The 20,981-nt window shown below is 47.4% G+C and overlaps 1 protein-coding gene across 5 annotated transcripts in view; it reads left to right on the forward strand.

The window, feature by feature from the left end:
- The window catches only part of LAMA1 (laminin subunit alpha 1), a 125,546-nt gene that overhangs the window by 71,165 nt on the left and 33,400 nt on the right, over window positions 1-20,981 (forward strand). For 4 of the 5 annotated variants that reach the window (XM_032467505.1, XM_032467504.1, XM_032467501.1 and 1 more), the window contains 13 exons: window positions 2,882-2,968; window positions 3,276-3,397; window positions 5,562-5,648; window positions 5,933-6,126; window positions 6,947-7,089; window positions 8,792-8,881; window positions 10,114-10,225; window positions 11,606-11,768; window positions 16,475-16,685; window positions 16,859-16,975; window positions 17,094-17,257; window positions 19,174-19,309; window positions 19,849-19,942. In XM_032467505.1, coding sequence (XP_032323396.1) covers window positions 2,882-2,968; window positions 3,276-3,397; window positions 5,562-5,648; window positions 5,933-6,126; window positions 6,947-7,089; window positions 8,792-8,881; window positions 10,114-10,225; window positions 11,606-11,768; window positions 16,475-16,685; window positions 16,859-16,975; window positions 17,094-17,257; window positions 19,174-19,309; window positions 19,849-19,942 — 1,720 coding nt within the window. The remainder of the gene's footprint in view (window positions 1-2,881; window positions 2,969-3,275; window positions 3,398-5,561; window positions 5,649-5,932; window positions 6,127-6,946; window positions 7,090-8,791; window positions 8,882-10,113; window positions 10,226-11,605; window positions 11,769-16,474; window positions 16,686-16,858; window positions 16,976-17,093; window positions 17,258-19,173; window positions 19,310-19,848; window positions 19,943-20,981) is intronic. The other variant, XM_032467502.1, reaches the window with a different exon arrangement.

Below are 20,981 nucleotides of genomic sequence, written 5' to 3' on the forward strand. Positions count from 1 at the left end.
TTATTGATAACATAGAATACTCCCTAACCCTAAAAGCTCATTCTTTGTAACCGGCTGCTTGTATAAATTGGACCAAGACTGACTTGCCTCAAGTGAAATAACTCATTGAAGGGAAGCGAGCTGCCCCCCAAGGAGGACGCATCCCGAGCCTGAGGGGTCCTGGCCGGGGCCTCAGCACAGGAACCGGGGCCTCCTAACTGGCCTCCAGCCACACTGGGTCCGTCTGCCTCTTCTTGTGTTTGAAAGCATCTTTCATACTGAAATTCAAAGGCAGTTTCCACTGGGAAACTGGTAAACCGTAGCAGTGCAAGGTGAATTTTAGAAGCTGAAGCACTGCATGGTTTTCCTCAGTTACAAAGACATGTGTTAACCTGTGCTGACTCCACTATATGTGGGGAATGAAAGAATTGTTCCAGTCAGTCAAGGTAAAGTGGACTGAATGAAGATGCAGGCAGCCACACCACTATTTAACAAAATTTACTCTAATCAACCCACGCTCCAGCAGAAGTAAAGTCCAATACAGAAAATGAGAAAATCTCATTTAAGGAGAATCGATTTCAGACAACTTAAAGCGAGAGGTCATTAGCTGGGAAGGCCCCCTGGCCAGTCATGGGACAGAGGTCACACAGGCGGTTGAAGACTCCATCAGTGCTTTCCTGCCGCGTCCTCCCCGGCGCAGCTCACTGCAGTAACGTGAGGGATCGCCCTACCGTGCCTGACCCAGATCCACCAGAGCACAGTCTCAGATCAGCAGCTGACCCACCAGTTTACACCAGGAGGGAACACAGCTCACCTAACCCAGCCCGTGGAAGACAGTGGCAGTCTCCCTGGGATGAATGCTGGCAGATGGTAGCCTTCAGACAGGCCCTGCGCCAGGGGAGCGGAATCCATACATCTCACCCGGGCCTCATAATTAGACCTGCCGTGCACAGCGTGTGGCCGGTACATGCTGCCCAAGATGCGCAGAGCCCACATCCCCGGGGCTCTTCTGCTCCCAGCGTTGAGCAGACGCACCGGGCTTTGCGCTCGTTCCGTTTTTGTGGCTCTGTGTCTGTCCCTAGTGACTCCGTCACGCACGGCTACTGCTCAGTGCCAGTTACTTAACGAAAACCCACTGTAAAGAGAAAACAGTGTCGGGCCTTCAGAGTTCAGACTGTCAGGTCACAATAGGATCTTTCATTCTTACCGCAATCCCTTCAGATCTTAAGTCGGAACTACAACGTCCAGGCCAGCTGGCTGCTGAACGTCCACTTACACGCCGCCGGCAACAGGGCGCTCACTCTCGCAGCGGCTCAGCTCACTGGGGGCAGCCCTGATGATTCCTGGGACTGATCACCCAACTGTTGGCACAGTTCTATTCTAAAGAGCCATTTTGATAAACCACTAGTTCAAATTTATTCATAAAAAGCAACAGTATCTTAACAAATAACTTGCGAAACCACTTAATAAAATTCCTCTTTCACAGTTCCAGAGACCCCGCATCTCAGCCCTGTGGTCAGACATCCTGTTTAAGCACCTGGTGTCCTATAGAATGCTTGCAGTCCACTCGCCGTTTTGAGGCTCAGATGTCACCGTCTGTCTTAAGATGCTGTGCCCAGAGCCTCCGCTCTGGGGGTAGGGGCAGCCCTCCGTAACTCGGGGGGCTGTGTTTCTGTGGATGCAGCTGGTGGCTTTGCTGCCTCTACCCAACTGACTAGACGCCACGATAGTCACATGCGTTTCACCAGTTTAGCACCTGTGTCCTTGCTCTTTGAACTTGGGACCCTGGCTCTCCTCGCTGGTCTTCCTCTAATAGGTCCCTCTGTGTTTAGCGCCGCCGTTGCTTCCGTCTGCCACTCTCTCAGCATTCCCCATGTCCTTGTTACCACACAGCCTGGGTGTCAGGACATTTTGGGTCTGATTTTGTCATCTGGCACCTAGGGTGTTCCTCCCTCTCCATGTCCCCTGGCCTTTGGTATTAGCATAAAAGTGACTGATCAGAAATGTGGCCTGGAGGGGGGTGGGACGAGGAGCAGGCAGCTACCCTGGGGCTCCTCTGCCCAGCTGCCGGCTTCCAGGAGATGCACTTGCTCCTTTTGCGATTAACAAACTGACAGGCGTTCTCCTGCGCGTCCCACAGCAGCTGACGCACCCCAGGTCACCTTAACAGATTCTCAGTACCCTGCCGTTCTCTGGAAGTTTCTTTTCCATTCTCCAGGATCTTGAAGACAAGGGAGTTTGCATCCGCTGTGCATTAGGGGGGTTGTTAGTGCTTGAGTTGGTATTAGGGATGGAAAACCAGAAAACCTGCTTCAGGCCTCTCTCATCATCAAATATTTATTCCTCTTTGGCTCTGGTTATACTCACTAAAACAAGTATTTAACACATTAACCTTTTAAGAGAGGTTGCAGATTTTACTTCTAAAGAGATACCAGTTTTAGGGCCTAGAAGATCTTAGTAAAATCTGTTTTTGTCAGGTGAAACAGGATTACGATTTTCAAACGAAAAACACTGGAATATTTTTTAATTTAAAAGGAACTTAAAAATAAGTTTCCAAACACATAACGAGGCTTCTCTCTGCATCCTCTCCTGCTCCCAAGGACGAACGTCTGAGTTGGTTTGCAGGTTTGCTCAGTGGTTCCCGATGTCACCTGACTTTGTGTCCCTGTGTCAGACCCAGAATCCGGTGCCTGGGGCGGTGTGAATGGGGGTCCAACTGAGCAGAAGCAGGTTTTACATTGGAATAATATGTCAAGACTTAGTTGCTCTTTTAGCTTATTTTTCTTTAAAGAGCAGGATGGTAGGTCCAAACAACGATGTGAAAGCTAACGGGAAACGATGTGGTCACCGCAGGAATCGTGGCGGTGCTCTGAGCCCCTGCGTTTCCTCCCCGTGCTGTCAGTGTCCTGAACCATCCATCCACTCACTTCCGCTCTTTCCCCACCTGGGATCACTGAGTACTGACTGTGCGCAGCCCACCGTGCTCCAGGTCGGTGTTGGGTCCCTTTTAAACCCGTGTTTTCGGGCTCTGAAGGTGGCTGCCCTGTGCATGTATTCTATGGGAAGGACATATCAGTGATTTCTGGGCTGTTTTGGATGGATAGAGTCTTATAATGAATGCCAGCCACAGAGCTGGCAGTGTTTCCAGGATTTTAAAAATAAGAAAAATGCTCACCCTTCATTGAGAATAAACAAACGTCAATGACAGGAAACATGGAAGTGCTTCGCGATCGCCAGTTCAGAGGCTCTAACAGGTTCCCACTGTTTTCCTCTCCTCTTGACACGTGCGGCCTCAGAACTGCAGCCATAACACCACTGGCGACCACTGCGAGGAGTGTGCCCCTGGGTACTACGGGCAGGTGACCGGCCGGGCCAGCGACTGCTCTCCCTGCTCCTGTCCTCACGGCCTCCCTGCCAGGTGAGCTGCACACGGCGCCCCCGCCCACGCCGCTGAGGCCGGGCTGCCCCCACCATCCGCCACGTTTCCCAAGGGTCTCCTGGGGCCTCGCTTAGTGAGTAGTCTTCTGTGTCGAGAAAGTGTTCACCCTCATGGCATTGGAAGGGAGTCTTTCCCAAAGCAAAATACCCATGTGTTGGTTTGGGTGTTAGAAGGGAATAAATGAAAGGACTTCCAGGTTTGGTTTTTTAAAGAGTAATGTTAGTCTTCACCGTATATATCCAGTGTGTCTAGAGACGAACTATTACTAATTTTATGAATAATGATACAAAGAATTCGGTTCCTGTTTGCCGTGAGGGAGTGGGGTTAGAATTACACGTGCTGATGACTGATGAGGTGAGAAACATGCCCAGGGGTGGAGTGGGCAGGGTCTACCTCGCAGTCATAATCCTTGTAGAGAACTGTCTCCACCCAAAAAAGAACCCAGGATTTGAAGTATCTGTATCTTTGGGTTAAGCGAAAACTGCAATTCGTAAGTAACAGTTCATTGTTGCTTAGAATATTTGAGAAGGCACTGGACGTGTGGAGGACAAACGCCAGCCTTTGGTATACTAAAATGGAGTTTCCTTTTGATTTTTGTTTGAATCTTCTATCTTTTATTGTTTCTAAGTAAGTGTCGCTTGGCGGTGAGGACCGAATGAGAGGCACTGTGTGAAAAACATCTCTCTGAGCTCTCCAGCATCCTAAAATTTATTACTATTATTTAATTTTTTGTACTAAGTCTGTATATAAATTTTGAATCATCAAATGTGCTCCTGTGATCTAAGCTGTAGGAGTACTTGCACGTGTGTAAAGATGGGCCCCGCCTGTTCTCACAGGCAGCTGGGGAGGGGGGGACTGCAACGTCTACCTACAGGGAGCGATGACGACCTGGAGTGCACTGCGGTGCGCCCTTGAGTGAAACACCGCAGGGCACTGAGAAGAGGGGATGTGTGGAGTGGGAGAGACGGCCAGTCACACTACGTGAGTGAGTATGTGATGTGAGGCCATTCTGGAAAACACTCGTACCCGTGTGCACATCCGTGTCCGCAGCTGCAAGGCTGTATGCGCCCAGGGAGGTGTGTGGACAGACACCCCGCCCTCGTACCATGCACAGGGTGTGTCTGTGTGGCTTCCTCCTTCCGTCACAGAAGGCCCAGACCTCCCCACAGCCCATGCTGATAAATTAAAGGTTACACTATCCGGAAGCGACTCTGAGGGTGGGAGCCTTGTGTGTGTGCTGTGCATCTGAGAGGCCCTAACTGATGTGCTTTGTTTTCGACATATTTTGTGTCTTCCCTGAAGTCTGTCCCTTTAGTATTCAAGCAGGAGCAAGTCAGAGGTGACGTGGAGCTGACGGAGAGCCCTGCAGCTCACACTGGGCACTTCTCTCACTGGCCAGATACCCCCGTGGGTATTTTTTTAGTGGCCTGCAGGCACCCAGCTGAGCATCTAGTTGGTGATTTGAATGTGGAGGTAGAAGTCACTGAAAGAGGACGGCGCCAAAAGCCAAAGCCCCCGAGCGAGGGGCCCAGCGTCTGAGTGCACTGCTCCATTTTCAGTGGCTGCCGTCTTGCTGCTCCAGCCCACCGCACGACCCCCTACCCTTACATCTGCGTATTTTCAGATTCCACCCTCACCCTCTGCTTCTCTCCCCACTGCTGTCCCCGCCTCCCCACCTTTCACTGCAGTCGGTGTGTCCCCAGCCATCCGATGGCCTCAGCCTGCTGTTCCTGTGTTTGCTCACAGGCACGTGCAGCTCCCTCCCACCACCTTCTCTAATTAAAGTCAGATGATGGAGTTAAATCTCAGAACATGCCCTTCTTCTCCTGGGATGCTTTCTTGTTTGGTGACTAATTAGCTGTGCTCAGTAAATCTGTCTCCGTGGCTCCAGCACTCACAGGGTTGTCACTGGGCAGCCGCCAGTGCGGGTCTTCAGGATACGAGATGTACCCCCTTGTCCTGATAACATGTTTATCGTCCTTCCTTTTGCCCAACAGAGTTTAGGCCCTGAAAAGCGTGTCCAGGCGTCCAGCGTGATCACTTACCCTTTAGAACAGCATCGTGTCCCCTAAGAGGGAAGGATAAGTACCCCGAGAGATTAGAAGTTGAATATCTGAAAATTTAAAAAATTCTTTTCTTCCAGTTTTAGTCCCACTTGTGTCTTGGAAGGTGATCATGATTTCCGCTGTGACGCCTGTTTCCAGGGCTACGAGGGACAGTACTGTGAAAGGTATGCGGGGTGTCAGCACATGGAAGTCACCGGGCATGTCTCCCCTTGGCGGGTTAGGACACATTTACAAAAGCGCTGGGGAGCCGGGGTCAGTTTGGCTGTGCACAAGCGATACCGCAAAGCAGCCTCCTGGGTATCAAGATAGGTAAACGCACTTCCTCTGACCGTCTCGGCCTTTAGGAAACAGGATGCAGAAGGAGGTGAACGGGCCTGTGTTCTCTTCTGTCCTTGGGAAAACTGCTTCATGTGTGTACTTACTGGTGTTGATCCCACTGTCCCCGCAGGTGCTCCACAGGCTACCACGGGAACCCGCACATGCCAGGTGGTTCTTGCCAGAGGTGTGACTGCAGCCCGCATGGCTCTGTTCACAGCGACTGTGACCGCGGGTCCGGGCAGTGCGTCTGCAGGCCGGGGGCCACGGGGCTCCGCTGTGAGGACTGTGAGCCCAGGCACACGCTGGTGGAAAGCGACTGTGTGTGTGGGTACCGCTCCCCTAAGCGCTTCAAGACACTCTTTCCTCTCAGATGCTTCCTTGCTGTGGTGCCCTGTGGCGTCATCAGCATAAAGACCTATTTTATTTTAACTAAGCGTAGGTTCCTTTTGCATCTGCCAAACAATGTTTTGCAGAGTATCTGGAGCCGAGGTAGAAGGTTCTAGGCTAACAGCATTTATCTCCCCGGCAAATCAGCAGCACAGTAACGCCAGCCTCGCAGTCCGGCTGATTAACTTTTCCTTTAGTGGAGCCAAGGGTCAGCTGGCGCAGAGAGAACACCTTTGTGGCTGGTCATGTGTGTCACCAAATTTCACATATGGCCTCAGCTCTTGGCTGTTGTGGACACTTTTTTTTGGTTCTGATTTATCTGAACAGCAAGAGCGTGAGGTAGTGACCTTGGGGTGTCGCCTCGGTGGTTCGTGGGGAAGACGGGGAGGAAGCAGCGTCAGGCAGTCCAGAACTCTTGCTTTTGTCGGTGTGTTGTAAGCAGAACAGCCCCGTGACTTCCCCCAGTCTCCTTCACGTGTACTTGCTGAAGGTGTGTGCAAACTCTGAGGAAAGGACCCCAGGCTCGGGCAGGAATGCACTGGGAATTCATGGCCATTGGTCCAAGTCAGAGATGGGCAGACGTGCTGTGGTAACGCTGGAGCCGCGTAAGGAGACGGGCGCCAGAGCGGGGCTCCACTCGGGAGCCCCGGGGAGTCCCGGATGCGACCTGAGTCTGGCGCCTGCCCTCCCCCCCAAGGCCCAGCTGGCGTGGGAATGAGGGGACGTGGCTGTCACAGGGGCCTCCGCTTCCTCGCAGCCTGTGACGACGCGTGCGCGGGGGCGCTGCTGGACGGCCTGGACGCTGCCGGCCGCGCCGTTCTCCCTGTGAACCTCACCAGCGTCATCCCTGCCCCGCATGGAACTCTGTCCAGCCTGGAAAATACGGCGAGCCGTCTCCGGGTGGGTACTGGGACCCAGACGCGTGTCACTGCCCTCCCGCCTGCGCCGGCGCCTCGGCCCGGAGTCCAGCGCTGGTGGGCGCTCGCCTTGCGCTCAGCCGGACCGGAGGCTTCGGCCTCCGCGCTCCCTCATCTTGCTGAGGGGGGCTCTGCTCGCGCGTTGTTCCCCAGACGCCGCCCTGTCAGGTCTCCCCGGGGCTCCTCCTCCGGCCTTCGGGAAGGAGGCAGCGTCCCCTCGCCCCGTTTAAAGGGGCCTCGGGGTGGCTGCGTACAGCCGTCCTAATGCAAACGCAGAAACCGTCTCGGGACAGCATCTTTAATGCTGGAATTTGCTGAAGATGAACTAGTTTCTGTAAATGTATTATTCTCAGCTGGACTTGCAGAGCACAGAAGTTCCTCCTCCCTAGGAAACTTTATAAAAAATCTCGCGGTAAATCATAGTTTTGTGTTTAGCCAAAACCTGTGTTTTGATCTGGGTCCAAAAGAAGGTGGGAAGGTAAGAAATGGACTTACTAACAGCATTTTTTTCATTCTAATTGGGAAAAAAATGTGATTCTTAATTTTGCTTAAAGCCTATGCATTAGAATTTGAGATATTTAATTCACTGTCATGCAGTAATAAAAAGGATAGTCATTCTGAACGCCTGTTTCAGATAAGAGCTTTCCTCAGACTTTAGATGTCCTTAGGTGTGTGTGTGTGTGTGTGTGTGTGTGTGTGTGTGTGTGTGTCGGCGCGCGCACCCCCGCGCGCGCCTGCCTGTTGGAATCCAGCTGCTTCAGTGATCCATTCTTGTCAATCGTGGTCATTTCCTCTATAGATGCAGTGGAGTAAAGGAAGGTTAGGAACCTCTAAGAGATGTTTTTATATTTTTTTCTCCATGGAACAAAATGTTTTTGAAAGATGAGAAGAAATTCTTTTAAAAAAAAAAAATCTGAAAAAAACCCCACCAAAATCAGAAAGGACAGAAATGTTCAGATTTCTTTTCCACTCACTATAGCACAATATATAAACCCTACCTCTGTGAGTCTGTGCTCCAGCGGGACAACTGTATTTTTTTTTATTAAGTGAGATAAATACTTGGTTTCAATTTTAACTCTTTCTGAATGATTTGTTCTCATTTAAACTTACTTTGTCAGTTCCTTTAAATGACTTTTTATGTAAAGTACACAGGAGGTGAAGATTATGAACACTTAACTGTTTCTTGTTTTCACTGTTTACCGACACAGCGACTGTCCTGACCCTAAACAATAATCTAGCCCCTTCACAGGTTGTTACAAGGTTTAAAGTCGTGCAAGTAAAGAAATTAGAAAGTGTTGGCATAAATAAATTAAGCACTTAATTTTTAGTAACCATAAGGCTTTCCTTTACTTAATACTTTTTGTATTTTAGCCTTGTTAGCGTTTTTTAAGGTATTAGCAATTATAGTTCAACTTTTTGTGACTCTGCTATGAAATTAGGCCAGACTCACCCAAGAACTGCAGCAGTATCTGGTTTAACTTCCTGTCTTTGTAGGAAATACAACGAACAGAGGGCAGTACGGAAACATGCTGTCGTCATCAAAACTCTAGTGAATTCATTTTCTTTTTAATGCAATTTCAAGGAAAGGAGAATTTCCTTGAACAAAAGAAGTAATAACAGGTGATTCTTAGGTAGGAACCAGAAAAGTTATTTTCCAGCATTATAGTTTGCTTTCTTCTTTTTAGGAATCTTTACTAAAAGGAAATACACAAAAGCAACTGGCAAAAACTGAACTTGAAGGTGTCTCAGAACAAACAGAGCACCTGCAAAGGGAGGTAAGTTCTTTGCTGAAAAGGCCGGCTCCCCACCTGGCCCTCGTGAGCAGCCGCACCGGGCTGCCTGCCGGGCTCTGCTCAGAGCAGGGCGGCCTCTTCCTCCCAGGGACTCCGAGGCGCTGCCCCCACTCCACCAGCTCCGCAGCCCCTCCTGGTGTGGCGTCTGCAGCACCCGGCTTCCCCTGTGCTTCTGATCGGTGGACTCTGAATGGCAAGAGAGTCCAGAGTTCATTTTGATGTCAGCAGGGAATTAGTTATTGTCAGGTCCATGCCAGGTAAACAGTTTTTAGTTTAATGACCAAAAGAGAATCTCCTCACTTGCAGACGGTGTGGGAGGCCTGCTTGACTGCGTGTGCGTGTGTGTGCGCGTGTACGTGTCTCATCTCCATCCCTCACCATCCACACACGTACACAGTCATACAGCCTGAACGTGTGTTAGCTTGGTTCCTGTTAATTTAAAAGTAATAATGATTTGGGAAGCATTTCAGGTTTACGTGTGGGCTTTAAGCACCTCGGCAAGCACACATTCGGGAGGAAGTGATAAGCTGATGAAAATAATTTCTATCCATTAAAGAAGATTCTCTTTCGATTTTGAGTGGAAAACACTTAGAGCCAGTGGGAGTTGCTTTGCGTTCCTGGAAATTACAAGTAACTGTTCCTCTTACAAATCCGAACACTCCTAATCAGAGTAACAGCGGAGGGTCGCTGAGCCTCAGCCCCGGGCGGCCGGCCTCGTAAACACCGTATTTGACCCGTATAACGTCCTGTGAGGCGAGCGGCACTCCACGTCCCCGGGCAGCCCCGGGCCCAGGTCTCCGGCCTGGCAGCAGCAGGCCTGCAGCCCACGTGCCTAACTCGAGGTCCCTAGCCCCTCAGCCGCATCCTCACGGCCAGTACGGATTAGCTAAGCTTTCACTTTCTAGACTCTTCGTACTTGGGCCCTAACGTGAGGAGCATCAGGTCTTCACAACAGAGACAAGGGGAGAGTCTGCGGCTTGGAAACCAACTAGGTTGTTTTTAAAAAATATAGCATCTTTTCTCAGAGTGAGCAGTCAGTCATCTCGTTAACCACCTACTCCATTTCCAACCCTGAACCGTCAACCTTGGCTTACATGACGGTGCACGTCCTCACTTTCTGTTCCGGAATAGGTTTTGTTACTTAAGACAGACAATATTAAATACCAACACTCACATTTTATTCAAACTGATCTGAGGCCTTTATTTTCCGTCAGCTCGACAGAGTGTTGGCACGAAGCCAGCACGTGAGCAGGGCCACTGAGAGAGTCCTGAACAGGAGTTGGGACCTCGTGACGTTTACTGAGAAGCTGCGGACAGACATCCAAGGTAGTGTCCTCTCGTTTGGGGAGTCTGGCTTTTTGGCAGAAAAAGCTCCACCTACTGTATTTGACGCACGAAGAGACATGTGACCTGCACTGGACTCCTGGAGTCAGAGGGCTGGGATGTTCCCGTAGTTAGGGGATCCTGATGTGTCCAGATCATTGCCTTTCATTGAGAGTTTTATCTTTTATTTTCCACATTATGCCTTTCACTTAGGACCTAAGTATTGGGCAGATTTGGCGCCTCCACATCTCTTATGAATGTGTCAAATTAACACTTAGTAAACGGAACACTTTTGCCGATGGTGAGCCAAGGTCCAACAGCAGACCACAGGAGAGTGTGACCTAGAGGAACGTATCACTCCCAGGTCCAGGAGGACGTAGCCAGCACACCTTGAGGGGGCGGTCAAGGCAGGCTGCAGGCAGAGAGAAAGAGGGGGCCTGGGGCACCAGCCCTTATTAGGGTCTGTGAGTGGAGTGCTTTGGGGTTCCTGGGCTAAGGCCGGATTCCTTAATCCAAAGCAGAAGAGCAGGGTTTTGGTGACCCCCGGGGGTCTTACCCAAGGGGCACATAAGGGGAGGGAGCTGGGAAGCAGAGACCATCCATCACGAGGGCCACTGGGGAAGTCATATCCAGAACTTACATGTGCCTCGGTGGGCGGCCGTCTAGGACATGAGGGCCACTGTCAGGTTAAGGTCCCTGCAGGCCAGCTGCCAAACAAAATGGATACCCAGGCAGCAGTACCATGGAGTAGCTTAGCTAAGCTCTCCACAACGCTGCTTTGCCCAGAACAGGAGCTGATGGGATTTGGGGCTTCAGTGTGGTCCCGAAGTATGTCCTGGTATCAGAGTAAGTTGGTCACTACTCAGCTGGGACGTCCCATGTGATCTTGCTTTTAAATGCCACTGTCAACTTTCGACTACCAGAAATTCTTGCTTTTCCTTTTGGATTATAGTATATGGCATGAAAACTGCAGACTCCAAATCAGACTTTACAGGGCAAAGGGTAAGGGAGTTAGTTATTAGAGCTAATGATGTTTTAGGAAAGAGGAGCATCAGTGCCGAGGGTTCCCCGGTGCAGTAAACCCTTACTGAGCGCGGCTGTGCGCAGACGTCCGCACCAGGTGCAGAGCAGCTGAGGGGGTGGTCGCCACGGCCCCTGCCCTGACAGAGTTCACGGGCACTGGGGAAGCGGACATCACCTAGACCAGTAATCCCAAGTCCCTGAGTGTCCTGACGGGAGACGTCCAGGGTGCAGTGAGATGTACGGGCTGACCTGGCCTGGCTAGAAGTCCAGCCCAGTTTAGGTGAGCAGAGCAAGGTTCTGCCATCTTAGTCGTGTCCACTTTGAGAGACTTTTTAAATGATGGATAAGTTTTCTCCATAGAAATCAGCGAAAAGGCAACAACTCTAAATCAGACCTTGGACGAAGATGTCCAGCTACCCAGTTCTACTCTTTGGAATATGCAAAGGAACATTACATCTTTGCTGGAAATCCTGCAGAAAAGGCATTTCCTGCACTTGCACCAAAATGCCACCCTTGAACTCAAGTAAGTTCCCGCATACCATTCATGACACAGCCTGTGAGAGGCAGGCACTTGGGAGCGGAGGGGAAGGACAGCAAGCTGTCGGTGGGACAGACGTCGCAGGAGAGGTGGGTGCGGCCCCTCCCGACCGAGCAGTGGCAGTGTTTCCCTCTGTGGCCCTGACACTGCATCCCCACCTGGCGTGAACCAGAGAACCTCGTGGTCCTGTCTCTATGAAGATCAGGTGTAGGCAGTAAACTCTCGTGGAAGCAAACACAGTGGCTTCCACTGAAGCTGTGAACGCCGCGACAGACTCACTGTGCCGAGGTAGTTTAGCTCAGTTATGCCACCTGTCACGGAAACCCTTGGTGTGAAATGACAGATCACAAAGAATCGTTACACGTGGTCACCAGGAGCTTGTAATTTGCTTTCAGCCTTTTTTCTCAGTATATTCACACGGTTGTTTTGATGTAACAGAAAAGCTGTCCTCTCGCCCAGCTGCGATCACATCTAGTAACTGGTTTGTCACACAGTGCCCCACCAAAACTCCAGTCTCGGTAGTGAGATAGTTCAACTATTTTAATATAGTTTGCTATTTTAAATAATGTTGTAATAAACAACTTAGGTAAAAATCTTTTTCACATTATTATCATCAGCGTGGCTATTAAGAAGTGAAATCATTTCGCCAGAGTTTGCATTTTGAGGATGCCTGACTCGCATCTGCAGATTATTTTCTACAAGGTTTTTTAAAACAGCCTCCACTTCTGCTGGCAGAGTGCTAGAGCCGAGCTCACACCTCTTCCACCACTGAACAGGGTTTTTGATGCTGTTGATTCAGTGAAAAACAAAAGGAGGAACTTACTGTGGCGTGAGATTTGGAGAGAGGACTGGTAACCCACTAGAACAGAAACTGAATGAGCTTTGCAGGAAGAAGCTAACGAAGAGTGCTGAGTTTTTTCTTCTTAGTCTTTTTTAACTCACTGAAGACAGTATCATTTCATCTGATCACAGTTTAGATGGCAAAGTTATTCCATAGATGAAAATTTGACCTCTATTTTAAATTTCTTAAGAAACCTTTTTTTTTTTTAAACTGAAGTACAGTCAGTTACAATGAAGTCAGTTACAATGTGTCCATTTCTGGTGTACAGCACAGTGTCCCAGTCATGCATATACATACATTCGTTTTCATACTTTCATTAAAGGTTATTACAAGATATTGAACATAGTTCCCTGTGCTACACAGAAGGAACTTGTTTTTTTAAATCTATTTCTATGTATACTGGCTAACATTTGCAAATCTCAAACTCCCAAATTTATCCCTTCCCACCCCCTTTCCCTGGTAACTGTAAGAGTGTTTACTATGTCTGCCAGTCTGTTTCTCTTCTGTAGATTAGTTCATAGTGTGCTTTTTTCCTTTCTTTTTTTTTTTTTTTAAGGTTCCACATATGAGTGATACCATACGGTATTTTTCTTTCTGGTTTATTTCATTTAGAATAATGATCTATAGGTCCATCCATGTTGCTGCAAATGGTATTTTATTCTTTTTTATGGCTGAGTAGTATTCCATTGTATAAGTATACCACATCTTTTTTATCCAGTCACCTGTCAATGGACATTTAGGTTGCTTCCATGTCTTGGCAACTGTAAATAGTGCTGCTATGAACATTAGGGTACATGTATCTTTTTGAATTAGAGCTCCCTCCTGATAGACACCCGGGAGTGGGATTGCTGGATCATACTGTAGGTCTTTGTTTCATTTTCTGAGGCATCTCCATATTCTTTTGCAAAATGACTGCACCAAACTGCATTCCCACCAACGGTGTAGGAGGGTTCCCTTTTCTCTGCAGCCTCTCCAGCATTTATCATTCATGGGCTTTTGAATGATAGCCATTCTGACTAGTGTGAGGTGATACTTCATTGTAGTTTTGATTTGCATTTCTCTGATAATTAGGGATATTGAGCATTTTTTCTTGTCTATTGACCATGTCTGTCTTCATTGGAGAGTTGCTTGTTTAGATCCTCTGTCCATTTTTGGATTGAGTTGTTTGTTTTTTGTTGTATGAGCTGTTTATATATTCTGGAAATTAAGCCTTTGTCAGCTGCATCATTTGCAAATATTTTCTCCCATTCTGAAGGCTGTCATTTTGTTTTGCTAATGGTTTCCTTTGCTGTGCAAAAGCTTGTAAGTTTAATTAGGTCCCATTTGTTTATGTTTGCTCTTATTTCTATGGCCTGGGTAGATTGCCCCAGGAGAACATTGCTGAGATTTATGCCAGAGAATGCTTTGCCTATGTTTTCTTCTAGAAAGTCTATCACGTCTTATCTTATATTTAAGTCTTTAAGTCATTTTGAGTTTATTTTTGTGTATGGAGTGAGGGAGTGTTCTGACTTCACTGACTTACATGCTGCTGTCCAGTTTTCCCAACGCCATTTGCTGAAGAGACTGTCTTTTCTCCACTGTATATCCTTGCCTCCTTTGTCAAAGGTTAATTGACTGTAGATTTATTTCTGGGCTCTCTGTTTCGTTCCATTGATCCTTATGTCTGTTTTTATGCCAATACCATGCTGTTCTGATTACTGTAGCTCTGTAGTATTGTGTGAAATCTAGGAGTGTTATTCCTCCAGCTTTGTTCTTTTTCTTCATTATTGCTTTGGAAATTCTGGGTCTTTTGTGATTCAATATACATTTTAGGATTATTTGTTCTAGTTCTATGAAAAATGTCCTGGGGAATCTGATAGGGATCTCATTAAATCTCTAGATTGCCTTGGGCAGTACTGGCCATTTTAACGATACTGATTCTTCCATTTGTACGTGAGTCCTGTATCCTGCTACCTTGCCCAATTCTTCTATCAGCTCCAGTCATTTTTGTGTGGAACATTTAGGCTGTTTTATTTATAGTGTCATGTCATCCCCGTATGGTTACAGGTTTACCTCTTCTCTTCCAATTTGGATCCCTTTTATTTCTTTCTCTTGCCTGATTGCAGTGGCTAGAACTTCCAAGACTATGTTGAATAGAAGTGGTGAGAGTGGGCAGCCTTGTCTTGTTCCAGATTTTAGCAGGAAGCCTTTCTGCCTTTCACCGCTGAGTACTATGCTGGCTGTGGATTTGTCATAAATAGCTTTTATGTTGAGATATGTTCCCTCTATACCCACTTTGATAAGAGTTTTTACCATAAATGGGTGTCGAATTTTATCAAATGCTTTCTCTGCATCTATTGAGATGATCATGTGGTTTCTGTCCTCTCTTGTGGATGTGGTATATGTATCACGTTGATTGATTTGCATATGTTGAACCATCCTCGTGTCCCTGAATCCATCTTGATCATGGCATATGATCTTATTTATGTGCTGTTGGATTCTGTTTGCTAATATTCTGTTGAGGATTTTGGCATCTATGTTCATCAGTGATCTTGGCCTGTAATGTTCTTTCTTGGTAGTGTCTTTGGTTTTGGAATCAGGGTGATGGTGGCTTCATAGAATGAGTTTGGGAGTATTCCCTCCTTTTCAACCTTTTGGAAGCGTCTGAGAAGGATCGGTATGAGTTCTTTGTATGTTTGGTAGGATTCCCCAGTGAAGTCATCCGGTCCAGGACTTTTGTTTGTAGGGAGGTTTTTTTAAATTGCTAATTCCGTTTCATTTCTATTGATTGATCTGTTCAGGTGGTCTATTTCTTCTTGATTCAGTCTTGGTGGTCTGCATGTTTCCAGAAACTTGTCCATTTCTTCCAGGTTGTTCACTTTGTCTCCATATAGTTGTTTTTAGATACCTTCTTTAACAATATGAAGTAACAGATTCACGGCCAGATGCTAGAAATATTCTGGGTTTCCTTGTGTGTTTCCCATGTACTTTTTTTAGTTCTTATTGTCTGTATCATAATGCATCATCTTGCTGTCTTTTTTTTTTTTAATAATCTTTAAAAATGATAAGAATGTTCAAATAATCCCTGATGATGTTCTAACAATGTCAGCATTCAAATATGTATCATTGGAAAATGGGTTTTTGGTGGTGTTTTAGCCCAGCAATCTGATGATCTGTGAAAGCTGAGGGTGATTTACAAGATATTTTCCATGAAATTTTTCAAAGTTCTCTTGACAAACTGAAGCAAGAAGTTAATAGGATGTACTAAACCACTGTAAAGATTTGTAGTGTGAAAATTTTATTGTTCTAGATAACTTTAAGTTCAAAATTGATTTAAATAAGCAATTTGATAGCACATTTATAAACGAATATGGGGAAAATATCTCTTGATTTCCTAAAGCTTGCTGTTATCAATGGTACAAATTATCTTTCTGGCAATTTGGATTTGAAAGTTTTTTATAAAATCTGTTTCGTAACGAGCTGCAGAAAACCTTTTATAGTGTGTAACTGCGTTGGTAACTTGAGAGCAAATCACTGAACAGTTTTCTTTCTTCAGTTTCTGGCTGTATTTATACTAAAAGGCTGTAGTGGCCATCATTCAGAGTGTGGTCCCAATTTTGAATCCAGATTCACTGAGATGGCTTCTGTTAATCCCCTTAGTACAACGTGTTAGGAAGTTTGCAGACAGAGTTCAGGGATACAGTGTGAATCTGTCGTGCCTAGAGGTGTCTTAGAAAAAGCGATTACGATGTGTCTTAGGACATGAAGCAGCGGCTCAGGATGGATGTGTGAACGTTCCTTCCACGATCATTTCAGTGATACGAGCTTAGTTGTTTACTTTTTACATGTGAACCGCCTATTATTTTACCAGGGCTGCTGAGGATTTATTGTCACAGATTCAGACCAATTACCAGAAGCCACAGGAAGAGCTGGAGGTGCTGAAAGCAGCAGCAAACGGCGTCCTCTCGAAACACCACAGTGAGGTGCGGGCGGCCGCGGAGCTGGTGCGGGAGGCAGAGGCGAAGGCGCAGGAGAGCGGTCGCCTGCTGCGGGTCGTCGGCGCCAACCTGCGGGAGCTCAGCGTGAGTCGAGGGCTCCCACCCTGTTAGAGCGGGGCCGGGTCCCCCGTGTAAGTGGTAACCGTTCTTAGCTCTCAAAACATGAGCCCGAGTGCCCACTCGGCAGTGTCACGCGCCGCGGTCAGGAAGGCGACTTGCTTTTGGGAAGCATCCTTAGGGGTGATTTCCGCCTGCAGGATCAAAAGCTGCGCGTTCGAGAGGAACAGAACCTGACATCGGCGCTCTCGGCCGCGGGGAGGGCGCTGCTGGACGCCGCGGCCGCGCGCGCAGGGGCCGCGGGAGAGGCTCTAGCGGTGAGTCCCAGCTCAGCCCTGCCGCAGCGCCCCATTTCCAGAGGAGCCTCCCACCCCTCAGCGCGCGCACACGTCGTTCAGTAGGGCACAGGGTTTCAGTGTCAGTTTCTCTGTGTAGCAGCTGGAGCGGCACCGGGATGAGCTGCTTCTGTGGACCGCCCAAGTCAGGCGCCACGTGGACGCCCTGGTCATGCAGATGTCCAAGAGGGCGGCTCTGGACCTGGTCTACAGAGCAGAGGGCCGTGCGGCTGAGCTCCAGACACTGGCCAGCGCCCTGGACAGGTGAGATCACACCTTGCGAGAATCCTGCAGCCTATGACGCGTGGATCAGAGAGAATCAGTGTGGCTGTTTTGATCAGTGTTGAGTCATTCTTTTTTGTCTAAGAATGAAGACTTCTCTTTTATTTCCATAGCAAGCAGGATTTCCTTGCCATGGAAATAATTGACCATCAACATGAATGCGTGATGGAAAAATACAAACTTAACCAGATAGGAATTAAAACAAATACCATGCTACCATACCAAGCCGCTGAGGCCTTAAGTACCTCCCTGGTGCTCAGGCCTTTATTATTAGGTTGTGTATGGACAGAACCAAGTATTAATTTCTTTACACATCTTGCCGCCTTGGAGCTTGTATTAGGCTGGTTTAATGCATGGACAGAGATTGTGGCTGCCTGCCCTAGACTACTACAAGTGTTGGGAATCTGTTTTCCAACTCTGAAAGACATCCTCTCCATTATTTCCTCCTGCTTGAAGGTCTGCCATTTGTACTGTCATTATTTTAACATCTATGTTTGGGTATTTGTCAAATATGTCCGCAGTTTGCCTTCACATGAGCTGCACAACTTGAGGCCAGTGGTTCCCAAACTGTGCAGGAACAGCCGAGGGACCTTCAGGGTACTGATGCCAGTGTCCCCTCCCCACCAACTCCCATCCCCCAAAGACTATGGGATGTGGCCTGTGCTTTTATTTTTTATCTTTTTGAAAGATTCCCCAGGTGATCTAATGTGCAGCAAATGAGGGAATCACGGTTTTAGGACTTAACAGTGATTTATACAATATTGTGAGTTAGTTGTAGATTTATTACTTTAGAATCTGTTATAAATTATGTGAGGAAAAAGTCCAGACAAAGTGGGAATATGTGTGTTTCTGTGTTGGAAGGAGAAAAATATTTTCCAATTTGAGGAATGCTGCTATAAAAGATTATCTCACGCAATGAAAAATGTGTCACATAATGGACCACGGCGTACATTATGGGCTGCGCTGAGCCCTACCACCTGGATCTGATCAGAACTGGGAGCAGAAAATGGAGTTAGATTCTCAGTTCTTTTCCTTCCCTCATCTTTCATTTCCCAAAAGAGAAAACAATGTTCTGACTCCATGCATGGCTGCAACAGAATCTTTATTGCTTAGTATATGGAGCAAAAGCAGTTTGGTATGATACACAAAATTAAGTAACATTATTATCTTTTATTTATAAGTCACTGAATTTTGCCAATCAAGTAGTAACAAGTAATAACGGCTGATGTCTGGTTTGGGAATCACCCAACTCAATAACCTTGGGGAGAAAATGAAGTAGGTTACTCAGCGGGCAAAGATGTGTCAATTGTCGGATTTCATTTTGAAGCTAGAGTGAGCTGGATGAAACCGCACCATCACCAGCTGGCAAGTTCCTCAGTGACTTGCCCACTTACGAGAGTGAAGTTCAGGTGACTGAAATATTATCTGATCCTCCTCCAAAACCTCTAGTGAGTTTCATCAACTTGGTGTGCTCCACCTGAGGAGTAAGATTCGGCATTCCTATCTATGCTTAGGAAAGCTTTTTTTAAATTAACAAGCGCATAGCAGGAGAGATTACAACTGCTGTGAACACGCGGTGGCGCCCAAGACACATGCAGGGGCTCTGAACAGAGGCCAAAGAACGCTGAGGGCAGCTGGCGGAATCCGATGGATGGTTTAAAAAAAAGACGAAACAGCAATCATCTCTTCTCTGGGTAATGATTAAACAGCGGTTCTGTGTCATTCTGACAGTGTGGCTACTGCTTCTTAAGGTTACGTTTAGAGTCAGAGGGGAATCCGTACGTTGACCTGGAATCATGGTTCTTCTTGATGCTTCTCTAAGGGGAAAGAAACTGGGAGGCTTTTAAGAATGGTGGCCAAGTTCAATTCAGTTTATTCTAAACATGCTGATTTCATAGTGGCCTTGGAAATGTTAGACACGTGTCCCTGAATGCGACCAGTGCAACCCATGTCGGTTCAAACATCCAGAGTCTGATTGAAGAGTCAGAGAAGTTGGCAAAAGATGCTCTTGGGACTGTGAGCAAGGCTTACACGGTAAGAAATGCCCCCTGGCTTTGTGTGTCCCTGCCTTTTCCGGGCACTGCGGGAGAGTGATCCTCCAGAAGGTGCTTGAGCAAAGATGCAGTGGCTTAAACTTATGCTGGTCAACATTCTTTTCTGGTGGGATCAGTTTAAGGCTCTGTCATCCTGTGACGTAAGTTTTCATTTCCTAAGTTATAAATAATTCTTTATAAAAACTAGGGACTCGTGATGTAAACAGGGAAAATCTCAGTTTCTTAGAACAAAAATGATAATGCTACTTGATATCTACTTGAGACATCTTTTCTTACCCGTGGTGAAGGTGTCCATTTCATGGCTGGTTTTTGTGTTTATATATTTAAAAACAGCTGTGTTCTTTCTCTTCAGCCATAAATTAGAACATAAACTACACATAAAATAGGACAGCTGACACTGAGCCCAGCTGTCACTGGTTCCGCACTGCACCGGAGGCGGTCTGGATGGAGCTTTCTGCACCCCCAGCAGGACTCCGCCCTGCCCCCCAGCGGCCGTGTTTAAGCTGTCCTGTCTCACAGGTCTCAGGGGCCCTGCTTTCTAACGGGAGAGCGGCTCTCCAGCGCAGTGCTGAGCTCCTCGAAGAAGGCGACAGCCTGAGCAGGAGGCACCAAGGTCAGTTCCAGCTGGACTGTGGATAAGCAGAGTGATCATGGACACACCTCTGAGCCACTTCCAGAACATTCTCCTTTCCTGGAGCAATCTGAAGCTTCACATCTCTTTGTGACAGCCATATTCCAATTTCCTATCACAGAAACATCATACGACTTTTAGCGACCCCTGACTGTGCTGCGCCGCGCCTTCAGCCTTCCACAGGCTCGTTGGGGCTTCGCTGGCCCCGGTCCCTCCCGGCGCCAGCCAGGTTGGCTGTGACGTCGTGGGCTGCTCTCCTCGTCTCTCAATGTTTCCCAGGTTCTAGAAGAGTCATATTGTTTGATACTTCTTTTGCCTTCTTCACAGGCCTAATGGAATGTTAGGCTCATGGGAGGTTCTCACTAAACACTTACTGAATTAAATCATAATGATTTATCTAGTTTTTAAAAAATACCTATGCAGTTTTGTTTTTCCTAAGAGTTTCAGTGAGCAATTTTTTGGCGTATGTGAGAGCTCTCCAGTAAGCATAACACAAAATGGCAGGGGGATCTGTTCTGCAACAGAAACATACAAGTTTTATAACACAGTTTAGCTATCACCTTAATATACGCTAATACATCAGAAATAGTGCCCCCTCCTGTAGGAGTAAACAGTGGGCCATAAACAAAGCTCATCCCCACGACTCCTTCCGTGCCCAGTCCTGGGTCCGTCTTCCACAGCTGTCGGATGCGTGGGCTTGGATAGTGCATATTTTTTGTTTCTCCGTGAGTGATACAATTTTGAATTTGTGTCATCTCACGGTATAAAAAGTCCCTGACTCTCGATCATAAAGATTTGACAGGCTGTGGTTTTAGTTTACACAACTAAAGGTATTTCACAGGCCTCAAAATAGTGAACTTTCTGGCAATTAAAGTTTTAGGCAGAACCATCATGTTCCAAAAGGATTTTATCAATAATTTTTAACCAAGTGTTCAGAATCCAAGTGTGATTGCATATCGTGAACAGCAATTTTAAAAGTAAAAGCTTTGATCCAGCAGCTCTGCTCCACTTGAAGGAGCTG

The sequence above is a fragment of the Camelus ferus genome, chromosome 24, assembly GCF_009834535.1.
Source record: "Camelus ferus isolate YT-003-E chromosome 24, BCGSAC_Cfer_1.0, whole genome shotgun sequence".
Taxonomy (NCBI): domain Eukaryota; kingdom Metazoa; phylum Chordata; class Mammalia; order Artiodactyla; family Camelidae; genus Camelus; species Camelus ferus.